Below are 23965 nucleotides of genomic sequence, written 5' to 3' on the forward strand. Positions count from 1 at the left end.
TCGAACTAGCGGAGCGCTTAGTTCGAACTAGGTAAACCTCATTTTACGAGGACTAACGCCTAGTTCGAACTAGCTAGTTCGAACTAAGGGCTGTGTAGCCCTTTAGTTCGAACTAGTGGGAGGCTAGCCCTCCCCAGGTTTCCCTGGTGGCCACTCTGGCCAACACCAGGGAAACTCTATGCCCCCCTCCCGGCCCCGGACCCCTTAAAGGGGCACGGGCTGGCTACGGTGCCCGTGCCAGGTGCAAGCCTGCCAGCACCCAGCTAGCAGACCCTGCACCTGGCACGGCACAGAGCCACCCACCCGATGCCCCCCAGCCCACCCCCTCTTGCCGGGACCAGGCTGGCGGCTCCCGGGAGCTTGCCCTGGACCGCAAGAGGCGGGCACCTTCCTGGGCTAGTGCGGACATCGTGGACCTCGTCCACGATCTCCGCACTAGGCACAGGAAAGTGGCCGGCTAGGGCAGGAGAGCTGCCAGCCTGGCCACCCAGGACCAGGTGTGCATGAAAATCAAGGGGGTCCACTGAGACCCCCGACACTGAGCCCTGAGCTTACAATGGCCGTACTGGGTCAGACCAAAGGTCCATCTAGCCCAGTAGCCTGTCTGCCGACAGCGGCCAACCCTAGGGACCCTGGAGGGGATGGACCGAAGACAATGACCAAGCCATTTGTCTCGTGCCATCCCTCTCCAGCCTTCCACAAACTTTGGGCAGGGACACCACTCCTACCCTCTGGCTAATAGGACTCCATGGACCCAACCTCCATCACTTGATCTCACTTCCCTTTAAACTCTGTTCTAGTTCTAGCCTTCACAGCCTCCTGCAGCAAGGAGTTCCACAGGTTAACTATTTGCTTTGTCAAGAACAACTTTCTCTTACTAGTTTGAAGCCTGCTACCCATTCCTTTCCTTTGGTGTCCTCTAGTCCTTCTTTATGGGAACTCATGAAGAACTTTTCTGAATGCACCCTCTCCACCCAACCCCTGCTTTTATAGACCTCTATCCTGTCCCCCCTCCGTCTCCTCTTTTCTAAGCTGAACAGTCCCAGTCTCTGTAGCCTCTCTTCATCTGGGACCTGTTCCCAACCCCTGATCATGTTAGTTGCCCTCCCCTCTCCCAGCCTTTCTCTTCCCCTCTCCCACCTCCTTTTCCCAGTCTCCCCCAGTTTTTTTCAATAAAGACAGAGTCAATGTTGGAAGAAACGTTATCTTTATTTTGTACATCAATAAGAAGGGGGGCTAGGGAAGGGCAAGTGGAAGGAGGTGAGGGAGGAATGGGGTACGAGCCCCCGATGGGGAGGACTGGGCTGGCTCTGCGGGCTTCTGGGGGTGGAAGCTCTCCTGCAGCCCCCCAATTACTCCCTCTCCCCAGATGGCAGCCTGCGGCAAGTGCAGCCGGGCTGATGGCCGAGTGGTGTGATGTGCCCAGTGTGGGCACTCAGGGCACTCCAAGCCAGAACTTCTTTGCAAGTGGGGCACCCCTGAGAACTGTCTGTCCGGGGTGGGGGTCGGGACCCTTTAAGCGCAGCCCTCGGCTAGCCTGAGACAGTATCTCCATGCTCTAAGTCCTCCTTTTATGCCCTGCCGGCACTGCTTCCGGCCATCATTAAGCCCTGTTCAGAGTCCACTCAATGTGGACTTACTAGTTCGAACTAGCAAAACGCTAGTTCGAACTAGTTTTTAGTTCTAGATGCGTTAGTTCGAACTAGCTTAGTTCGAATTAACTAATTCGAACTAAGTTAGTTCGAACTAGCGCTGTAGTGTAGACGTACCCCCAGAGATAAACTCCTACTAAATGAAATTCCCAATAAATAATGATATCATATGCATAATTTCCTACATACTGCAGTGCAAATTTACTCTAATTTTCCTTGAATCCTAGCTAAGAAAAAAAACATTACAAGAAGTGGTGAAAATTGTAATGTATGGACATCGAGCACAAAGGCAAGGATTTTTAAGTGGCCTAAGAGATTTAGGTGCCCAAGTTTCATTGAAAGTTTATTCCATTGAAAATCCCAGTGAATACGTCTATGATATCAGAAACAAGAGAAAAGAACCAATTTGAAGAGGGACAGATTGAAAGAGCAACAAAAAATTAGAATACTCTTAAAACTCACTCCAATCTCAAAAGAAATTTACTCACGGAACTAAATTGGTTGTCAGGGTTCACATTTCAGCAAATAAAGTATCTTTTAAATCATATGCTGATACCAATAACAGCCCAGCAACACTAAAGATATTTCAACAGTTCCTCTAGGACAATAACCCTTACATTTCAGGAGCGGTTTAATACATTATGGAGTCAGTCCCAAGGCTACATCCATAAAACCTCCTTTGAGGCCCCACCTATCGTTGTACCTTCTAGCATCTAGTTCTTTCTTGTTAGTCTATGCTATTTATATACTTACATCCCCCTTTTCACTGTGGTATCTGAGCACCTGACAATTAACCATAAAAAAAAACATTAATGATCACATCTCCCCTGTGAGGTAGGGAAATCTTATTATCCCCAGCTTACAGATTTGAAATTGAGGGCACCACATAGGTTCAGTCTGAGCCCAAATATCTGCCTCACAATTGAATAGCCTTTAGCCCAAGCACTGTGACTTTAAGTCAGCTGGCATGGGTCAGCTGTGTGCAGACATTCCTTCTATTAACTGACTGCAGATGTGTAATGTATTAGTAATATTAAAAACCTCCTAACCTAGCCAAATCAAAACATGCTTTTCCCAGCACACCCAAAGGCACTTCCTCTTGTGACAGCTATTTCTCAGTTAAAAGGTCAATATTCTGCCCACATAGCCTGATGAAAAGCAGCTGATAATTCCTAGTTCTTGTAAAAGTTAAATAGTTCTGCACAAGAACTGTTATTAGCAGCTTTACATTTGTGGGGGGGAAATCATAGACGCACGTCAATTTGGCACTGCTAACTTGGGTGATTAGCTTATGACCTTAGTTTGACGCCTGGTTATTGCAGACAGAATTAGTGAAAGAAGCAATCACAAATTAAATGACATTTAAGGTTTGATGCAATAATTTAGAAGTAGCTTCACCGCTTCTCCAGCAAATGAAGTCTGCCTACTATCTCATAACAACTTCAAATACCAATTCTAAAAAAAGCTTATATCATATTTACCTTTCTAGTCTACTGAGAGCAGAATCATATCTCACATTCTGATCAGTCAAAATGAATGGAATCCATTCTCTTTTAGATGATATTTTCCCTCTTGCATTTTATTTGTGTTTATATTGTCCCAATTGCACATCTGAAACTGCATATTTAATTTTATAAAAGTCTGTTCATAAATAATTATTTCAGTCAATGCTTTTGAACAGGTAACTAAAAAGTGAACAGGCAATTAGAAAATGGCAATCAAGAACAACAGTTGTATAGGGCTCACTCCTGCAGTCCATGGAATACATCCTCTGCCGGCGCATATCTGAGTAGGTCTATCAAAGTCAATAGAGTTATACCAATTTACACAAGCTGGGGACATGACACTTTCAATTATGCTGGAATTTTGTTCAAACGGAGAGTGCAAGAATATGCCCATCCTCCAGATATAGCCTCACCAAAGAACTAATAGCAGTGATCTCCAAATATCCTCTAAAAATTGAGTACACTGTAGTGAAATATAGTATAAAGCAGCTGATACCAGGAAATTCTTTTTCCTATTCCTCCTTCATCCTACCATGTAAATCATGCATAAGTGACTCATGCACAACAAAGAATGTTCAAACTCTTTCACACAAGAAATATATGAATAGAAAACTCTTAATCAGAGATAGATTATGAGGTCATGACAAAAATCCTAACAAACTTCACCTACCTCTTCCAGAGCAAGGTAAATTAGAGTTTCCCTGGCATTTCTTAGAGCTGTCTTCAGCTGACAATGGACAAGAACGTGGATGTTCACACTTTTTTCCGGTCCAACCTTCTTTACAATCACATCTTCCACAATTACACTGTCCATGACCTTTACAATGAATAAAATTAAAGTCTTCTAAATCCATCTCAATAAGGGCAATAGATACATTAAAGTGTAATGATAATAAGCAAACACTCTAATTTCTAAAACTTGATTTTTATTAAGTAATTGCTGTGGGAAGAAGTTGATATAATCAAGCCATTGTACCTAAAATCAGTGTTTTCTGTATAGTAATGGATATCACACTGTATTTGTTATCATACAGTTTCTAGACTACTGAATCATTTTTCTCTTAGAAAATTATGTAGCATCTGATATATAGTATACATTTTCATACACAAGATTGTTACTCAAAGAGGTAAAGGCACTCAAATGTATTTTCTCACAACAGTGAAACTCCTCTGCAGCAAGACAATCATAAGACAACTTTCACACTCAACATAATACCACTCTCTCCATACTTTATCTCCTTATCTCACAATACTCGCTCTCACCAGCACACAAAATACCCTCCGTTCTGCACTCTTAGGTCAATATTACTATGATCCACAATGCACATATAAATATATTATAAATCACACTGCAGTGCACGACCTTTACCCTGAACTTCCAATGCTACATAATGTATTAACTGCACTATTAAATACCATATCACATAGGAAAAGAATATGAAGTCCATGCCATGCTCAACATTTCATCCTTTATCTAAATCACACATTTCTACAATATATTTAAAGAACTATTTTAAAAAATGAGATCTGCTTTATGATATATTGTGATTTAAATATATGCAATATATGTGATGCTGAATACTGAATGACATGCAAATTATGTGATGCTGAATACTGAATTTTCCCTGGCCTACAGCAACCACTTGTTTGTGATCAGCAGCTTAGGCTGTTTGAAGGCTTGGAGAGAAGGGAGAGAGGCTGAAGAGCAAATCATATATCCTCTGCTTGTCCAGCAGAAAAAGTTCTAATGTGCGCACTCGCTTCTTTTGTCAATCACTTAAAGGGCCAGGAGTCTGGCAGTACAAAATATTGCAGAAAATGTGAGCGTCAGTGTGACTATATGTATAAAGCCCACACTGGTCATGCAGGGGGAAGAGAGCATCAATCGTCCCACACCCCCTTACAGAACCGTCCCATCCATAGGACGAATCCAGGTGGCTGCCCCAGGCCTTGTACTTTTGGGGGTCTTGTGGCAGCCACCCCAATCATCCTATGGATGGGAAAGACTTGAGGGTTTACCAAGTGAGCCTAGCATGGCAGCAGCAGTCTCCTCCTGCACTCACCATGCTGATGGCAGGTGATACGAGCTGGAGCGACCCAGTAGCCTGCTCTGCCCTTCTGTGCTGCCCTCTCTGAGCCTGCTGCAAGTGGCCTCTCAGCATGGTGAATGCAGGAGGGGTGTACCCTGTTGCCACTGCACCAGGCCCCCATGTAATTCTCTGGGCTGAATTGTTCAGGAGAGGTGCTAAGGGGGAAGGCAGGGGCAGAGCAGGGGTGGGATTTGGGGAAGGGGTGGAACGGGGGGAAAGCAGTGACTCTGGTGTTGGTGCAGGGGTTGCCCTAGGCCCTACACCTGGAGTAATAGGGGGAGGTTTCCACAGAGCCCATGCCCCCCTTGCTCCTGTTGCACATGCTCCAATTGAAGGGAACAGGTAAAAGGCAACTGGTCAGTTCAGCTGCAGCTGTCTAAGGATGAGGATGGATGGGTAGAACTAGCTCCTGCTGAACAACTGTCGGTCATCCAGAATGCTGATGAGGGTATCCCTGATTACACTACAGGCACCACTTCCTCCAGCTAAGGAGGTCAATAGAGACTCCAAACTGCTGCCCATGGAAAACAGGTCTGCAAGAGACTCTAGGGTCAGAAGTGATCCAGAGAACATGCTGGGAGCGGACACTTGAATCCTTAATAAGGAGAGCACTGGCTTCATAGGGCTGTGGGTCAGAACCCAGTGGAGTAGGTAGGACCCTACTCCCGTCCTGCATTTGCCACTAGGTGTTACCTCTGGGGATCACTGATATGGACTGGGCCAGATCCCCAGACTTTATTGTCAGCCTCAGCCAAGAGGCTAAGAGCTCTAGACTGATTGTTCTGTCACAGCTCCCCCGGACGGTAAGGGCAGCCCAGACAATTTTTTTGCCATGAGATTTGATGTCCTGGCAAGAAGAGGTGACTCACCGGGTCATGTCTCATACAACCCCCTTACTACACACACAGTACCCCTGTGACAATCAGCAAAATCTTTCTTCAGCAGCACGATAAAGTTTGAACCCAAAGCAAAAATGCTTGTTTCATTAGCCCACCTCTCTGGACAGCTCACTCCCTAAAACTCTCTCCAGGCACCACCCACTGCTTTAAGACCGACCCACTCTTCTTGTGTCCACTGTCACATTCCGTTTTCTCCTTGGAAACCGTAAGCACACGTTTTATAGATTTCGTCTAATATTTCTCAAACTTTTATACTGGTGACTCCTTTCCCACAGCAAGCCTCTGAGTGTGATACCTCTTATAAATTAAAACACTTTTTTTATATTTAACACTATTATAAATGTTGGTGGTGAACTCAGGTTTGGGCTAGCAGCAGATAGGCTGTGAGCTCCCATATAGTAACCTTCTGATCCCCTAACAGGTCATGACTTAGTCTGAAAACCCCTGATCTAAACTAACTACATTGAATTGTTTATACCTGCAAATTCTATGTGTCTGAAATGTATGCATTTACTAGTTTATAAGCAGAAAATTGTAGGAGGCCGGTGGCCAGGAGTTCTCTACACCTACAGAAAGGCCAGCAGACAAGCTGCCATCCTGCAGGTGCACAAGAGGTGATTTTTCTTTTATGTTTGTTAATTGTTTTTCATTTTAAAATGCCAAGGACCGCTCTTCTATCCCTTGTGTGTTTTTGTGCACCTGCTAGCAGGCTGGAAATTGGCCTTATGTCCCCATGACCCAGATGTGCATCTCTGAGAGGCTAATTCACTTTATTGACTCTCTCCTGCTAAAACAACAAGACAGAAGCATATAGTCTATATGTAAATGTGCGTGTTTTCATATGGGAAGCCTCATTTTGTTGTATTTTGTTCTGCATATTAGGATGTTGATATGATTTTCTTTAAAGGATAGTTCATTAACTATATGGAAACCTCTAAAAGAAGATCATGAACTTGGATACCAAACAATATTAAACTCTTTTAAAAAGGTCTTCCCAGTAAATTGCCAATCACGCCCAAGAACTATGAAATCTCTGAGGGCATCTACCCTTCTGTGCTGTTAAGTCATAGCAGCAGGGTTCCCAGTTCCTGTGGTATGAGTCTTCAAAATGATTGCTGGCATTTCATTCAGTCACAAGTAAACTTCTTATCTGCAACAGGATTCCTATGATTCTATCCACTAATCTGGAAAGAAAAGGTTTCCTGCCTCTATCAATTAGGCAATCAGAACAACATGAGATACTTTTGAAACAGCTCAGCTCTCTTTATTGTCTATCAGGCTTGCCATTTTGCCTGAATTTACCCCAATCTAAGTAAATCTCAGTGGATTTTGTATTAAAACACTGAAAAAAATCTTGTTAAAACCTAAAATAGTAACAGTTTTGTTAAATGAAACATATCACATATGCTTTGTGATTCACTTTGTAAGCACTGTTTTTCTGCAGACATAAAACAGTAAATATATTGTCCAAAATTAACAGCTTGAATTTTGCAAGTGCTTTTCAACATTATGGATTTGGCAATGACTTACACAGATGCAAAGTACCCTCATTTGAACTGGGGTAAGTCACGCTACTAAAAGTAAGCTTACATGGGCGCACTGTGTCTAACCTAGGGGTTTGCACGGTTTATGTAAACAAAACCTTTATATAAGAACACAAATGCCAACCCCATAGTCTAGTGAAGTATAACACTCTTTTGTATTTACTCTTAACTTTTACCAAATTATTCAAATTTTTGATAACTGGAATATAACAAACTTTCACTAAAATCAATTCCAACGTACTAAAATTCAGTTAACTCTAAGATCAATTGATGCCGATAGTGGTAGATTGTAAAAATGGATAATATCCTGTATTCAATTGTTCTATTTTCTGTGATTTTTTCCCAACAACTTTCCATCACTTTTATGTAATGAAGTGTTATACATTTAGAGCTAGTCAAAATTTTAAGCAAAAAAGTGGGAAGAAAATAGTCATAAAACATTCTCACAAATACTGCTCTTTTTCTCCCTCTTTCTGACTAGTTCTACTCCCCACAGTCTTTTTCAAATATAATTGTAGTTATGAAATCTGGATCTTCATATTTGCCTTTTGTAAAGAAGTATGGAAGTGAGGGCTACATTTTGCCATCTCAGTTTCAGCCTCTTTTTCCTGTTCCAGGCTCCTCCTATGATCTTTTGAATAGAGACCAATCATGGTGGGGGGGGGTGGGACATTAAATTTTGAAGTTCTTTTTAACAATTATTTTGTTGTTTGGTTCCAATTTTAGTTCTTAATTAGGTCAAGTCAGATTTCCACAGAACACTGGAGTGTTAATGTAATCTGTCAAGTACCTCTGAAGCTACCTTCAGTTGCTGTTGCAAGATGTGTGTTTCTGCAGAGGCCCTTGGTGCACAAAACGCATGCAATGTTTTAGTCAAAGTCCTTCTATTAGTGCTAATTTTTATCATACTTGTGATAGTTGGGCAAAAATGCAAAGGCATTGTCATTCCTAGATTTCCACCTAGTGTCATGAGGAAGCTTGGATATTAGTCTTTTTCACTCAGCAAATTGTGAGGATATTGGCAGTTGAGGTAGAATTTCTGAAACTCCAAAGGTGGGCTGTGTTCAGTGTTATATTTTCTCATAAGGATTAAAGGACTGTTCTAAGCATCCATACAGCTAAAGTTCTAGATGACTGCTCCTGAAAAATGCTAGCATCCTTTCATATTCTATTTTCTTGTCTTAGCAAATAGCAATGACCTTCTCGTTATACCTTGCATTCTTGGATGGCATCGTAAGCATCTTGGACACAATATTCTGAGTAGCAGCACAGCACCAGAGACAGAATCAACAGAATTTAATAGGAACACATATTTCCTGTATTGATGGTATATTCTCTACTACACCACTTTTTATGTTTTACCAAACATCTTGCATTAATAACCAATATGGATGCCTTTCATTTTTCCTTTAATTTTCCCCTCTGTCTCCTCATTTGCAGTGCCTAGAAATAACCCAGCAAGTTTCAATCTGTGTGGTAGAGTATATCCACAGTTAACAGCTTCAGTCATGCTTCAAATTGTTCATTTTGTGCTAGGCTGAACATGATGTACTTAGCATAGTACAAATGGGTGCTTACAGTTGGGCTCCTTAGTTCATATTTATACAAATTGGTCAAACGGTATGTTTTGTGGGGGAAAATAAAGATACAAGGTTTTTTGTGTCATTTAAGTGTTTCAAAAGATATCGTGTTATTTTATTTTAAAAATTTACCTACTTCCAATTAAATAATTAGCACATGAGCCCTAATGTTAGCTAAGCTAAAATTACACTAAAGAAGCACAATGAGGAGCAAGAAAGAGGAAGCCAACTGGATATTCCTTCTCCCAAAATTAAATTCAAACATACGGTTTACATTTATATACTCCCCTTACCTGAACAGAAGTCATCAGAATATCTGTCATATACTGCCTTGCAGTTTCTTTCATCACACTCACAGGTATCTCCATGAATATCTCCCCAGTCACCAGTTGGGTCCACATCATGGCATGTGCATTCACCACATATACATGTGCCTAGGAGGTTGGAGGGGGGGGGAGAGAGGGCAGAAATGAGCCTAAGAAAGTGCATTAATAGGGATCCGTGTAGGAACTAACACTTGTTACTTTGTCTCCACAAAAGCTTTGTGAATGTAGAGTCACTGTTCCCAGTGCTCATTAGTTAAAATGTATCCAGTGGTTTCCACTGTCTCAAGCTATCTTATTCCATAAAGGAGTTTAATTGCTTCTTCCATTTAGTCTGAATGAAGGGCAACTAGCACATCCATCAATTTCAGCAAGAACTATGACTGCCCACAGTTGAAAGTCAAGTTTGCTGGCAGCCCACCAGACCCCTCCATCACAACAATATGATGTATTTGAAGAGAACTGGGCTGGATGAATAGACATTAGACACTTATAAAGTTCATTTAGTGCAAAGAATGTTAAACAGTTATAGAACACTTACAGTGGAAAAATTATTTAATGGTGATGTAATCTCTGAACAGTAACTTTTTAGAGTGACTTTTCATCAGCTGCCATAGATATTCAGTATATAATTAAACTATGTAAACTCAGAACACTGATCAAAACTCATTAATGAAGTGAGTAGAAATAGCTTTTATAACATTGTGGCATGCTGAAGTTTCATGTGAATGAAATCATGAAAAGTTAAAAAGGCCCCTGGAAATAGTACTGGGCAGGCAGTTCCCTTGTACATCCTGTAGAAGTTTCCAGGTATTAAGGATACCAGTTATACTTATTTGTACTGCTCCAATAAAAAAAAAATAAAGAAATGCTTGCTAATTAAGACATCTTAAAATTCCCTTTAGTAAGGTATCGCTATAATAGTGCAAATAAAACATTTGATTTGATACAAAGTTTTATATTTATTGTTTCCTGTATTACACAAGGTTTTTTAGTTAAAATCCAAAAATTAAATGAGCTACATTATTTCTGTATTTAAGCCAGGCTTTCAGTTTTCCCATAATTAAGATGAGAGCATTTTCTAAATGCACTCAGGATAATTAGGTGCTCATAGTAGAGCAGGCTTTCTCAGTAAAGATATATTTAAGAAAGGTATCTATGAGACTTGCCCTTTTGCTCCTCTGTAATAGTTCTGGAGAGTAGCCAAAGAAATAACATTCTCACTTAGAACTATTTGTTCAGTGAAGCCAAATATAGCAGCTGGTGAATGTAAACCTCAGTTTTTTCATTATTTCTTCCCAAATTGGCAAAATTAAATGGAAATTATAGATGAAATTCAAGTGATTGGATTTTGTGCAGAGAACTATATGTAGTTATAAAAAAAAATCCATCTTGTAAAGCCATGAGAAGGTCCTCTTTCGGATGAGATTAAACTGTTCTTTCATAGCCCATATTCTGGTATTTTGGAAACCCACAATGAGTTATCTGCCATAACCCATCCAGTGAAGCTTCATTGCAGGAGCAAGAGAAGAAAAGGCTTCCCTCTCTTGGGTCAATTTCATCTGGCAAATACATATTTTATATATAAAAATTCACATACGTATGTATATAAGAGGAAATATGTGTATGAATATACACATAGGCACACACACATGCATAAATGTACATCTATGCGTACACACATACACACAGGTGCCAATTTTTTTAAATGCAGGAGTAAAAGAAGGCAGCAAAACCAAAAACTATTACCAAAAATTATTACCTTTGTCCTAGTGCAAAATATCTACTATATATTTGAGAGAGTTTGTGTGTGTGTGTGTGTGTGTGTGTGTGTGTGTATCTGTCTGTCTGTCTGTGAGTCTGTTCAAGAACTCCTCCTAAACAGTAAGAGCTAGGACCATAAAATTCAGTATACAACTTCCTCTTATCATAACTTAAAGCAAGGTAAGTGTTCGGTTGTGCCAGGACAATAGGATGTGTCTGGAATATGATTGTTTTTCATAAAATGGAAAGGGAGGGGTCTGCTATCAGAGACAATTACACTGTATAATGATGACTACAGGAGTACAACAAGGGGCCAGAGATGGGGACTGGACAGCTATAACCCCAAGAGGCCATCGGGGAATGGGGAGCAAAAGGAACAGCTGTCCATTATATATTTGAGAGAGTTTGTCTGTCTGTGTGTTCCCCAGGCAGGGGACATGCACCCCTCCCTGGCTATGCCCTGGACTGGCGCTTCTCACCTGGATCCAAGTTGCTGCTCTGACATTGGGCTGGGGTTATCCTCTCTTTCTGGGGTAGCCTGCATAATGAACCCCTCATCCACAGCCCCACCCCAGAGCAATGATTTAAATGAAGAAAAAAAATCAGTTAAGGTCCCAAGCAATACCAGGTAAATCCTCTGGTATACACAGAAAATATGTGAATGACACACCTCTGTTGCTGCAGATTTTGCCATCTGGAGATGTGCATCTTTTCTTGATCTCCCATGGGGTGATGTCACACTGGAATTCACATTTATCTCCATGCCAACCAGCCTCACAGTAACAGTTTCCACAGTAACACTTTCCATGGCCTTAACCCAAAGCAAATTTTATACAGTGAGAAGACGACAAGTTTTTTTAAAAGAGCATTAATAATCTAACCATTTTACTAACTTTTTTCTTCATCCTTCCAGTGTTATGATCACAACAAAAGCAGTTGACAGTTTTTGCTTATGAATAAAATAAGATTAATACAAAAGCAATTAGGGATGTTGTACTGATATACATCTTTGAACCTGTTTTACAAATGTTCTTAATTTGTAACACATAAATCAACAATAAAATAAATGTAAATGTATGTTTGTAACAATCGTTAAACTTAATTTTTTAGTATGGCCGGGTACATTGAGTAGATTGTGAACTTAATAGAGATTTAAGAGAACTTTCAATACACTACTCTGGATCCATCTCTCAAGCAAGAACTACAAGGTAGTGTACACTTGTAGCTTCTGAACAACAGGAGGTGAGGGAGCTCAGCCCCTTGTTGGAATCACTCCATGGGGGTCAGTGCAGATGGAGGGCTCTGAGAGTACGTCTAGACTACAGGCTTTTGTCGACAGAAGTTTTGTCGACAGATACTGTCGACAAAGCTTCTGTCGACAAAGAGCGTCTAGACTACATTCAGTTCTGTCGACAAAGCAAGCTGCTTTGTCGACAAAACCCTGTAGTCTAGACACAACCCTACATGCAATAACACCTTCTGTCGACAGAATTCTGTCGACAGAAGGCGTTATGCCTCGTAAAATGAGGTTTACCAGCGTCGACAAAACTGCTGAGTTCTGTCGACGTTATGTTGACAGAACTCAGTGGTAGTGTAGACGCAGGTATAGTTTTGTCGACAAAAGTCCACTTTTGTCGACAAAACTTTGTAGTCTAGACACACCCTGAGCAGCTTACAGAACTGTGGCTTTTTGTTTGTAACTATTTTAAACAGGAAAATTATGCACTTAGAAAAATCTGCTCTTAAAAATTAAGAACTAGCTAGAAGGTCAATCCCATCCATGAATCAAAATGGCCCTTTAACAAATGCATCCATTTCCCTACCCCAATTTTAATATCCTGCCTTTGGTCATTTGAGGTTTGAGATCCTACAAGCTTTTAAGCCCTCTGACCCAACCCACCAAAGCACTTAACTTTCAGCAGGTAAATACTCCAGTGACTTCAATGGGACTACTTACTTGTCTAAAATTAAGCATGTGATACCACCTCATGTGCTTAAAGTTAAGTACATAGTTAAGTGCTTTAGTGAGCAAGCCAAGACCTCGCAGAATTAAGTCTTTTTTCACTGTAGTATGAGTGTCAGACTCGACAGTTAGCAATTTTTGCAAGAAATGGATCAGCTGCTTTCCTGAACTATCTCATTAACCATCAGCAGTGCAAATTTGGAATTGTGAAACGTATCTTTTATAGCAAACATGACATTTCCACAGCTGTCAACCAATTATGGAAAAGGAACAGTTCCATGTGACTTATTTAGCTAACCAACACACAGCAAATTTTTAATTTCAGATATTCACAATGAAATAAAGAATTTCTTCTTAATAAATTTGTAAATAATTTCTAAAACTAAATACATTTCAGAATGTGGCATTTTTTGCAGACAATTCACACTCATATATGCCCAGAATTAGTATGAATTAAATAATTTAATCTACATTTTTCTGGTAGTGGATCTATAGTTCCTGACTGAAGAAAATACTATCCTATGAGGATACAACAAATTGCAAAGGTTAGTTAGCTATAATGTGGTCCATCTTAAAAATCAGGCTATATCTTCACTGACACTGAATATAAAATCCCTATGACTAATCCCCCCAAAAAAGAAATAAAAATTGGCTGAACACTAAGGCTACGTCTAGACTGCAAGCCTCTTTCAAAAGAGGCTTTTTCGAAAGTATCTTTCAAAAAAGCCTCTTTCAAAAAAGAGCGTCTAGACTGCAAGCAGTACCCAGGCAGTCTGGACGCTCTCTTTCGAAAAAGCCCTGTTTGCATTCAAGAACGCCTTTTTTCGAAAGAGCACTTTCGAAAAAAGGCGTTCTTACTCGTGAAATTAGGTTTTCCGCCATCGAAAGAAAAGCCGCGTTCTTTCGATTTAGTTTCGAAAGAACGCGGCTGTAGTCTAGACGCAGGAGAAGTTTTTTTGAAAAAAGTCTACTTTTTTCGAAAAAACCCTCGAGTCTGGACACAGCCTAAATGGATCATTTAAAAAATAGCCAATAGGATGATAAAAGAGCCAGTTGAAAAAAAGGCTTTTTTGAACCTGTGCCACACACAATAAATAACATTCTAGGGAAACATGCCCCAAAGTAAAGTTACTGATAGTTCAATACATTGTTATATGTACTTTTCCAGCAGCACTCATACCTGGCTCATTGCTGATGATTTCTAAAATGTTTGTGTAACTAGCAGCAATCATTTCTCACAAGATTGACCCTTCATGTCTAACTTGTTTAAAGAAAATTAAAGTAATGTAGGCCACCTCTCAACTTCAGATCTGCCTATAGCTACCTACTCTTCATGGCAAGGTCAGCAGCCAGGATGTGGAGATGCCACTGAATACTGTAGGTGCACAGTAGGGAACGGCTACAGGAATCTTCACCCTTTGCTCTGAAGACCTGCCTGAAGCTGTTGTTAGATACTGAGCTAGACTGACACTGAGAACCTTTATTTTATTTTATTTTCCTCCTCCAGACTTTTTACTCCCTGTGCTAAAGTTCCACTAGGATTTGGGATTGTGATTGGAGATGAGCTCAAGCTTGGATGGTTTGCTGAATAGAGATGCTTTCCAGAATGGAAACCTCTGAAAAAAAGACTGCCTATGCAGTGTTAAAATACTGTTTTTTTAATAGATGGGATCTTTACATTTCCTTGAGATGTGAGGGAGGCCAGAGAAGATGAACATAATGGTCCCTTCTCGCCTTAGAAATCTGTTATTCATGAAATCTATTAAAATTGGAAAATATTCCTTTGGGGGAGCTGCATGGAAGGAGTACATCTAGGACCTGTGGAGCACATCAAATGGAGCAACAAGCACAGAAGAGAGAAGGTAGGATGATTTAGGGTTTGGGAAGTTTCAATTCAAAGTTATATACTTTTGGCATTTTTCTTCTTTGTTGTTTGCTTTGTCTCTTTGGGGTCCAGTCTTGTATATGCTTTGCTTTTAGTAGAAGAGGAGCACCCCAGCACAACTGCTCATGTTAAAGTTAAACTATGCATACATTTGCAAGATAAGAGTCTTAGTTGGCAAGCTGTCCAAGGCTGTACTCCTATCTTACTGTTTGTAATATCTTTAATTGGACCCTGATTTATCTAGGTTCTAGTATAACTGATGGGGTGGATTAGGCCCTGAGGCCTCCTGCTGGTGGCCTTATGATCCTGCCCTAGAAAAGGGAAGTAGAGAGGTTCTCCACACTGTGTGGGATGCAGGCAATCAGGGCCCAGCAGGCTAATGTAAGAACAGCTGCAGGGCCAGAGTGAGTTCAGTTCCTTGCTAGAGCTGGAGGAGTGTGGATGGCTGAGGGAGCTACAGACCCTTGGATGAGGTAGTGCTACCAGAAGCTTGGGCGAGCAAGAAAAATCCTCAGCTGATTACAAGAATGTATCAGACTAAGGCCCTGAAGTAAGGGTGCAGATGGTTCAGGGCTGCGAGGAAGTAGCTCAGGGAATTAGAGTAGCAGTGCAACTTAGATAAAGAGACAGAGTGACAGCTGCTCTACAGGGTCCATGGGCTAGGACCCAGAATAGCGGTCAGTCCCAGGCCATCCCCAACCCACCATTCATCACTGGCAGAAGTGGCTTTGACTTTAAATCCTGGTCTACACTAGGGAGTCATTTCAAAAGAACTCCCCTTATTTCGAAACAACAAACAGAGGGTCCACACTACCAACCCCATTATTTAGAAATTAGGGGCTGGTTATTTCAAAATAATTACTCCTGCTTTCCATGAGGTCTAACGCTTAATTCAAAATAGCAGTAGTGTGGACGCTCCACTGCTGGTATTTCGAAACAACTACTCCCAGAGGCATTCAAAGTAATTATTCCCCAGTGCTTCCTGGGGCTTTAAGTAGAGGTAGCGCAGCCACATTCAAAAAGCCTGCCTCAGACTAATTTTGAGGCTTCCCTGTAGTGTGGACATGCTATTTTGAAACAGTTATTTCGGGAGTTATTATTTTGAAATAAATTATTTTGACATAATTTCCTAGTATACACAAGTCCAAAGCCACTCTAGAAGAGGGAGTGACCTGTAGAGACCCAGCTGAAGAACTGGGGCTAGAAAGGCCCTGAGAAGGTAAAGACATTGTCTCCAGGGAAGAAGTCCTGAGGCACCTCTCTATTTCAGAGCAGGGACAAACTGAGAGAGACATTACCGAGGGCACTGAGGGAGGCCCCTGTTGGACTTGTACCCTGAAAATAGTTTGCTTTGCTTTTATCTCACAGACAAACTGCATATGACTTGGCTGGAGTGCTGGGTCAGTAAAGGCCCACCAAAAACAGGTAGAGGGGGAGTACAGGATAATGTGCGTGGCTAGGGGGGCACTCGTGACAGGTGAGTGAAACCCATTACACTAATCAATTTCCATAGTGATGGATTATGAAGATACAAGCACTAGGGACCTGGTTCATGGGTGTATTTCTCCATTCACTCTTAAATTCAGTAAGTACATCAGCATAAAATTGGAGTTTTACAGAGATAAAGTTAGTCCCCTGTTGGATTATGGCACCACTGAATGAAACAAGCATAGGGAATAAGAGGTTAGGAAAAAGCTTTATCATGAGACAAAGCACTGATGAGAAAGGATGCACAGAAAAATGCAACAGTAAAGTTTAATGGGGTTTTGTAAAATGTCAAGTGATATCAAATGTAATAACATATGGCAGTAGTTCTTTAAAATATGTGAAAATACAATATACATTGAATCACTGACTTATATCCTTCCCCAGCTTTTACTTTGGTCAATTGTTTAATAAATTGGGCAGAATTCCCAGGGTATAGTTTTTTTCAAGTGTCATATTACTATCATCATTTTAAAAAAACTTATTATGTACATCCAAAGTTCTTTTCTCTCCAAGGACAGTACAGAGAGTTAAACAAATAGAAATTATTTTGGTTTCTCTTTATATGGATGATTACAGATAGTAATACATATTTTACACATACTCCCCAATATAAAATTGCAGTACTATGAAAGTGAATCTGGTACCCTTGTGTATGTGTGTGTGCATTACACATTTCTAATTCCACTTTTCATAATATCGTACTTCTCTGTTTTTAATGTAGCGCTACAGTCTCTCTTTTTTTCTTCCATCCATGCATGTATCTGTGTTGTACATGTGACTCATTTGCTAGAAAATTTAGCAGATTTCTGGGGTTAAGCACCCTGGCTCCTGTTTTTCTTCATAAAAGCAGACAGTGGCTCAGGGCTGCTATGTTCTCATCTGAAATTCTTACTCATTGTTCACAATGGGTATTCATGCTATTTATCTCTTTGTCTCTCAATGCATGCATGCAATGAAGTTACTTTTATAATTCCAATAAGTACAAATCTGAAACCCTGTATTACTCTATTGAATATTTTAAAAAGATTTGAGTGCTCTTCTTTACTTATTTACTAATGGACTTACCTGTACAGATTTCTTCTATTTCATCATCTATGCATTCTCGGTCATCACACTCACAAAATTTACCATAGATCAGTCCATTCCCTTCTGAATTCTCACACTTACATCTGCCACACTGACATACACCTGTAAACATTTTAAAAAACAACTCTATATGATTATAATTTAAAGAAAAATTAGTTGTTGCTGTTTTATTTAGTACTGAGATAGGTTTTTATACCTTATTGCTGAGCTGATTGAAACATAACACAAAGGTTCAGGGAGGAAGGGAGGTTTATTTGATGTGTAAATAGATTTTTTTTTAGTTTTCTCACTCTACAAAGAATAAAGAACCATCACAGGAAGTATAGTTGTGACCTCTCTGGTTTGGCACCCTGTGGACCTGAGCAGTCCCAGACTAGGCAGTTTGCGGGACCGGGGGTGTGTGTCAATGCTCCCCTGTTGGCTACCCCACTGCTGACTCCTCTTTTTGGGGCTCCCCACCCTGCTGCTGCACACTGCTGCTGGGGGTTCCCCAGGGTTCCCCTGCTGGTCTACGCTGCTACACCCAGCCCTGCTCGTTTTTTCCCTTCAGCCAGTAACTGGAGATTTTCAAACTCTGTATTAATTAATGCATTTGAAGGACTTCTGGTTAGATCCATCATAATATCTTCATATACCCAGACTGTCTTCCTCCATACAGCATTAGGGATGTTCAAATGTGTTTATTTTGGTACCCACTGATACAGAGGCAGCAGTGCAGTTGGGGGCAGGAACCAGTATGTGCAGGGAGCCCCCCAGGTGCTCACTGGTAGCCTGCTTAAAAGCAAGCTCCCTGTGAGCACCAGTCAGGGCCGGCTCACAACATTTTAGCTCCCCTGAGGCGGGGAGCTCAAATGATGCCCTCATGCCACCTTTTCTCCTGCCTGCCTGTTACGTCTCGTGTCCTCCTTCCTCCAGCACAACTCTCCACCATCTCTGTGCGTCTAGAGCAGAGAGAATACATATGCACCAGAGGCAGAAACAATTTTCTAATGGTGCCCCTTCACAGTCTGGCACCTGAGGCGGCCACCTCAGTTCGCCTCATGGTAAGGCCAACCCTGGCACCAGTGCCTGCTGACTCCTGTCCCCATGCTGCTGCTTCTGATACAGAAGTAACAGTGCAGGGTGGTGGGGAGCTGCATGTAAGCATGCACATTAACTGATGAGCCTGGTACACTATCACATCCCTATACAGCATAGACTTTGAGAGACGTGTTTCCCTTTTTGTAATGGCTCTCATATGGTGGTGTGTGTTTCCATTGAAAGTGGGCACATTTATTAACATGCATGTTATTTGTAAGGTGACATAGCAATACAGCTTGATAAATAGTGCAAACATTGTCTACAATCTCTTAATAACAAAACACAAACTTTTGGAACTAATATAACATTAGATGATCATCACAGTGATGCTGCCATGCAACCTGCGTCCCAACCTGAACAACTCAAATTCTTTAAAAATGACAAGAACTTGATTACAAATAAGCTACAGATCTAGAATTATTTGCTGACGTTACTTAGTGAATAATGTTGGATAATGAATAACTTCAAGAAAACGCCAATCCGTCACCAGATGATTCACAAATAGAAAGAGAGAGAAAATGTATTAATTACAAATTATTCAACCAGCTTTCTGTATAACTGTGTGCATGTATTTTTATAAAATGCATTAAGAAGTTGGTCTCCTAGGGTTCTGTTTTTTCTTTTTGCTTCAGATACAAACCTTAGAGTCTAAGAATAAAGGTCAGCTAAGTAGGTAAAAGACCTGGTGCCTCACTGGGCAAGTATTTGCAAATACATGCTTGATTGATTTGTTTAATTCAGTTTCACACATATATCAGATACCTGTTTCAGGTGCTAGGTGTAATTGCTACCAGGAAGATTTGAACCTGGGATTTCTGGAGTTTAGTGTAAGACCCTCTACAGCTCCAGCTATAAATCCAGCTGGCTCTCAACTTTGGCTGTAGTGCTCACTTGTTCTTATCTCTTGCTATAAGTGGTCTACATGCCACTATATGGGACAGTGAACCACACCCACTAGGTGTGTGGGTTACATAGGCAATCTGGCAAATAATTTAATAAAACATAGTCCACAACTAAACTAAACTAAACAATATTAGCAGCCCAGTGGCCAATCCCACACAACACCAATCATAGCCTGTGAACAAAACATTCTGTCTTCCATCTGGATATTAGATAGATAGATAAACAGATAGAGAGGCTACTCTTTTATGAGAGCTTTGCCTCCACACAAACTGACTCCCTATTTAAAAATTGAGCAAATGATTGAGTCTTCACCACCAGTCTTGCCTTAATTTCTCTTTTTATCTACTTGGATAATTCCCACAGACATTAGCACTTATCATAAAATTTAAATGGAGAAACAAAGAGTTGCAACAGCTCAGAGTGTAGAAGGGTTTTGGCTGTAGGTTTCCTAATCAAAATTACATAGCAAATGTTTTGTGATAGTAAGTTTTAATAATCAATGTTACACTTCGGCTACGTCTACACTGGCCCCTTTTCCGGAAGGGGCATGTAAATTTCATGAGTCGTAGTAGGGAAATGCGCGGGGATTTAAATATCCCCCGCGGCATTTAAATAAAAATGTCCGCCGCTTTTTTCCGGCTTTTAAAAAAGCCGGAAAAGAGCGTCTACACTGGCCCCGATCCTCCGGAAAAAGTGCCCTTTTCCAGAGGATCTTATTCCTACTTTGAATAAGATCCTCCGGAAAAGGGCACTTTTTCCGGAGGATCGGGGCCAGTGTAGACGCTCTTTTCCGGCTTTTTTAAAAGCCGGAAAAAAGCGGCGGACATTTTTATTTAAATGCCGCGGGGGATATTTAAATCCCCCGCGCATTTCCCTACTACGACTCATGAAATTTACATGCCCCTTCCGGAAAAGGGGCCAGTGTAGACGAGCCCTTCCTGTTTAAATTTCTAGAAGGATTTTTGCAAATGCCTCATTTGCATCTTATAAAAAAAAATCTAAGCCCCTCTCCATGTTAATGTTGTTACCACGTCCTTTTGATGAGTAAACCATCTGGCACAGTTGGAGTCTTCATCAATTTAAAATAGTTATGGATGAGCCAGAACATTAAATCGAGCATTCTGAGTACTCTTTAGAGGTAATTTAAAAGTCATAACACTTTTTCACATAAATCCTTTGAAAAAGTTTAAACTAGCAGTGCATATTATGTCTAGCAATTTGCATACTACAGTTTAGGTTATTTTCCACTGATTTTTCTGGATGAAGAAGTCATTCAGAACATCTGGAGTTCATGTCAATTTTAAAGGATAGACTGGGCCCTACTGACTTATTTTCATTGTATTATTTGAATTCCATTACACACACACATGCTCACCAATAGATTTTCACACAAATTCAGTGTCTCTATTAGTATACTAAGCAATCGTTAAAAACATATTCCATGAAGTTTTAATTAAAACATTTCAAATGGCATCATGATCTATAAGGTAACACAGTGAGGACTTTGACCATTAAGGAAATTATCTTACCTGCATTAGAACAGATAATATCTTGAGAATTTTTACACATTTCATTGCTTTTCTTCCGTGTAAGGTTACAAGTAGTTGGGTACTGACAAGCTTCACCATACCAGCCTTCATCACATTTGCATTTCCCACAGTCACACTTTCCATGGCCTAGGAATTTACAAAAACAGTGTCAAATTCAGTTATCATTCTAACTTATTTTTTCTTATCTGCTTTTTTAAAAAGTTACAGTTGCATCAACAAAATTTAAAGTTGACATCTTTAACAAAATCAATTTAAGTTATGTTTCCACAATTACAAATATGACTATTTTTCTAAAAACTAGAGAAAGTTTAACTTTGAAGAGATATATAAATGTAGGTAACTTCAGAGTACATTATTTTGATAGTCTTGAATGGCTATTTTTAAAAATGGTTATAGAAATAGACTACTACTACTACATAATCAATATATAGCCTGATTTTTTTTAAAAAAATCCTTAATTGTTAATCATTATTGTCACAATAAAATGAGAGAGAGAGAGAGAGAAAGAGAGAGAGAGAGAACTTATGTTAGGGCACGTCTACACTTCACATGCTTATTTCAAAATAAGCTATTTTGGAATAATAACTCCCAAAATAGCTATTTAGAAATGGTGTGTTCAGACTACAAATGCCCATCAAAATAACACAGATCTATATTGAAATAGCGTGTCCACACTGATTGGAGGCTGAATTGCATTTAAGGTCTCCCGGAAGCACTCCAGGAAGGGCATCAAGACAGCAGTCACTTCCTGGAGCTGCTGCCTGAGGCTATCTGAGGCTCATGCTTAAAGGAATTCCCCTCTAAAGCTGTGTCTCAGGATCTTCACTTTTGCCTAACTCCTCGAGGGATAGCAAAATCATCTCACTGCCTAGTCTGGTTTCCCTTGTAGACACCACAGCACACCAGCTATGGAGCCAGATCTGCTGCAAAGCACTTGCCAGCTCTCAGACATCCTGCTGCACCTCCTGCTGCAGTTACTGCAGGCTGCCCACGTGGCACTGCAGAACTAGGGCCTGCAGCTCACCATGGGGCACCTTCTCACCTCTCTCCACATGCTGCTCATGCAGCACGACTCCTCCTTGCCCTCCCCTGCACACCGTGAACCACCGCTTCTGGCACCAGGACACCTGTTCCGACTGGTGGGACCGGATCATCATGGAGCGATAGGATGACAAGCAGTGGCTCCAGAACTTCTGCATGCAGAAGGACACCTTCTGGAGCTCTGTGAGTGGCTTACTCCTGCCCTCTGGCAATGGAACACCCACATGCGACCTGCCATCCCCCTCCATAAATGAGTAACAATTGCACTTTGGAAGCTCACCACACCAGACGGCTATCGCTCCATCAGGAACCTGTTCAGCACGGGGAGATCAACCATCGGGGCCATGCTCATGCACAGGGCTTGACAAATAATGTAATCTACTCACCCAGGGTGAGTAGATTACGACCCAGAAGAGCCGGCGCAGAGCGATCTGCGCATGTGCAGAACAAAGAACAGCGTGAAACTGCGCGGCTGGCGAATAGGGCTCGCCACTGCTTAGCGAGCCCTATTCATGCAGGTTTGACTCTCTTATGATTGTCCTAGGACATTGTTTGAACTGGTGGAATGGGATTCCCTAGGAAATGGGTGGGTGGACTCTCCCTCCCTGGAGGTTTTCTAGCCCTGCCTTCACAAAGACCTGCTGGGGTTGGGGAACTTGGGGGTTGCTCCTGCCGTGGGAAGGGGTTTGGGGAATTTCTGAGGGCTCTGGCAACCATGTGATTCTCCATTTGTATACTTTTACAGGCGGTGATGTCCATCGACACCATCCTGCTGTGCAGGGTCGTCACCCTGAGCGACGTGGATCTCATCATGGCTGGATTTGCCACCATGGGCTTTCCCATCTCCAGAAGGGACATTGAGGGTGCCCAGAGCCCCATCCGGGCCACCAACCACTGGCTATTGGATTACATCAACCAGGAAGGGTACTTTTCCATGGTCCTGCAGGTCGTCATTGGACCACCAAGGCCGTTTCACTGACATTAACATTGGGTGGTAAGGGAAGGCGCACGAGCCTGCATATTTCACGAATGGAATGGCCCCCAGGAGATGACGGCCTGCTGTATCCTGCACAACCTGAGCGAGAACAAGGGGGAGACATTCCTACCAGGGTGGGGGGCAGAGACTGAGCAGCTTGCAAATGCCTTTGAGCAGCTGTGCACTGCTGCAATCTGGTAGGACCATCAGGGGACTGTGCACATCCAGGAGGTCCCAAGGGAGAGTTTCAGACAAGACCAGCTGTGACACTCTCCACTGGTGTCCCATCACGGTGTCGGGAGTAAGGCAGGCCTCTCCAGAAACACTGCAGGAGGGCTGGGTTCTGTTGTGGCAGCCTCATGCAACTGTGTGCTCTAGACTAGTGCTCCATGTGCACCCATGTGCCCAGGATGCTGTGTGATCCCCAGCCCAAGAACAATGAGAGAGGAGTGCACAGCGCCATGCTGCCCACCACCTCCTCTCTTGTGTGTCTAGGGAAAGTAATATAGTGATAGAAATGTAGCCGTTTTAGTCTGGTGTAGCTGAAACAAAAAAACAGGACTATGTAGCACTTTAAAGACCATCTTGTTAGTCTTTAAAGTGCTACATAGTTTTGTTTAGGGAAAGTAATGGAAC

The 23965-nt window shown here is 41.5% G+C and overlaps 1 protein-coding gene across 1 annotated transcript in view; it reads right to left on the reverse strand.

The window, feature by feature from the left end:
- Window positions 1–23965, reverse strand: part of ITGBL1 (integrin subunit beta like 1) — a 261334-nt gene that overhangs the window by 95391 nt on the left and 141978 nt on the right. The window contains exons 3-7 of the mRNA XM_075918746.2: window positions 21292–21438; window positions 17759–17881; window positions 12028–12168; window positions 9564–9704; window positions 3828–3974 (exon numbers count right to left, since the gene is read on the reverse strand). Coding sequence (XP_075774861.1) covers window positions 3828–3974; window positions 9564–9704; window positions 12028–12168; window positions 17759–17881; window positions 21292–21438 — 699 coding nt within the window. The remainder of the gene's footprint in view (window positions 1–3827; window positions 3975–9563; window positions 9705–12027; window positions 12169–17758; window positions 17882–21291; window positions 21439–23965) is intronic.

Source organism: Pelodiscus sinensis, chromosome 1 (assembly GCF_052426305.1).
Source record: "Pelodiscus sinensis isolate ZL-2025 chromosome 1, ASM5242630v1, whole genome shotgun sequence".
Taxonomy (NCBI): domain Eukaryota; kingdom Metazoa; phylum Chordata; order Testudines; family Trionychidae; genus Pelodiscus; species Pelodiscus sinensis.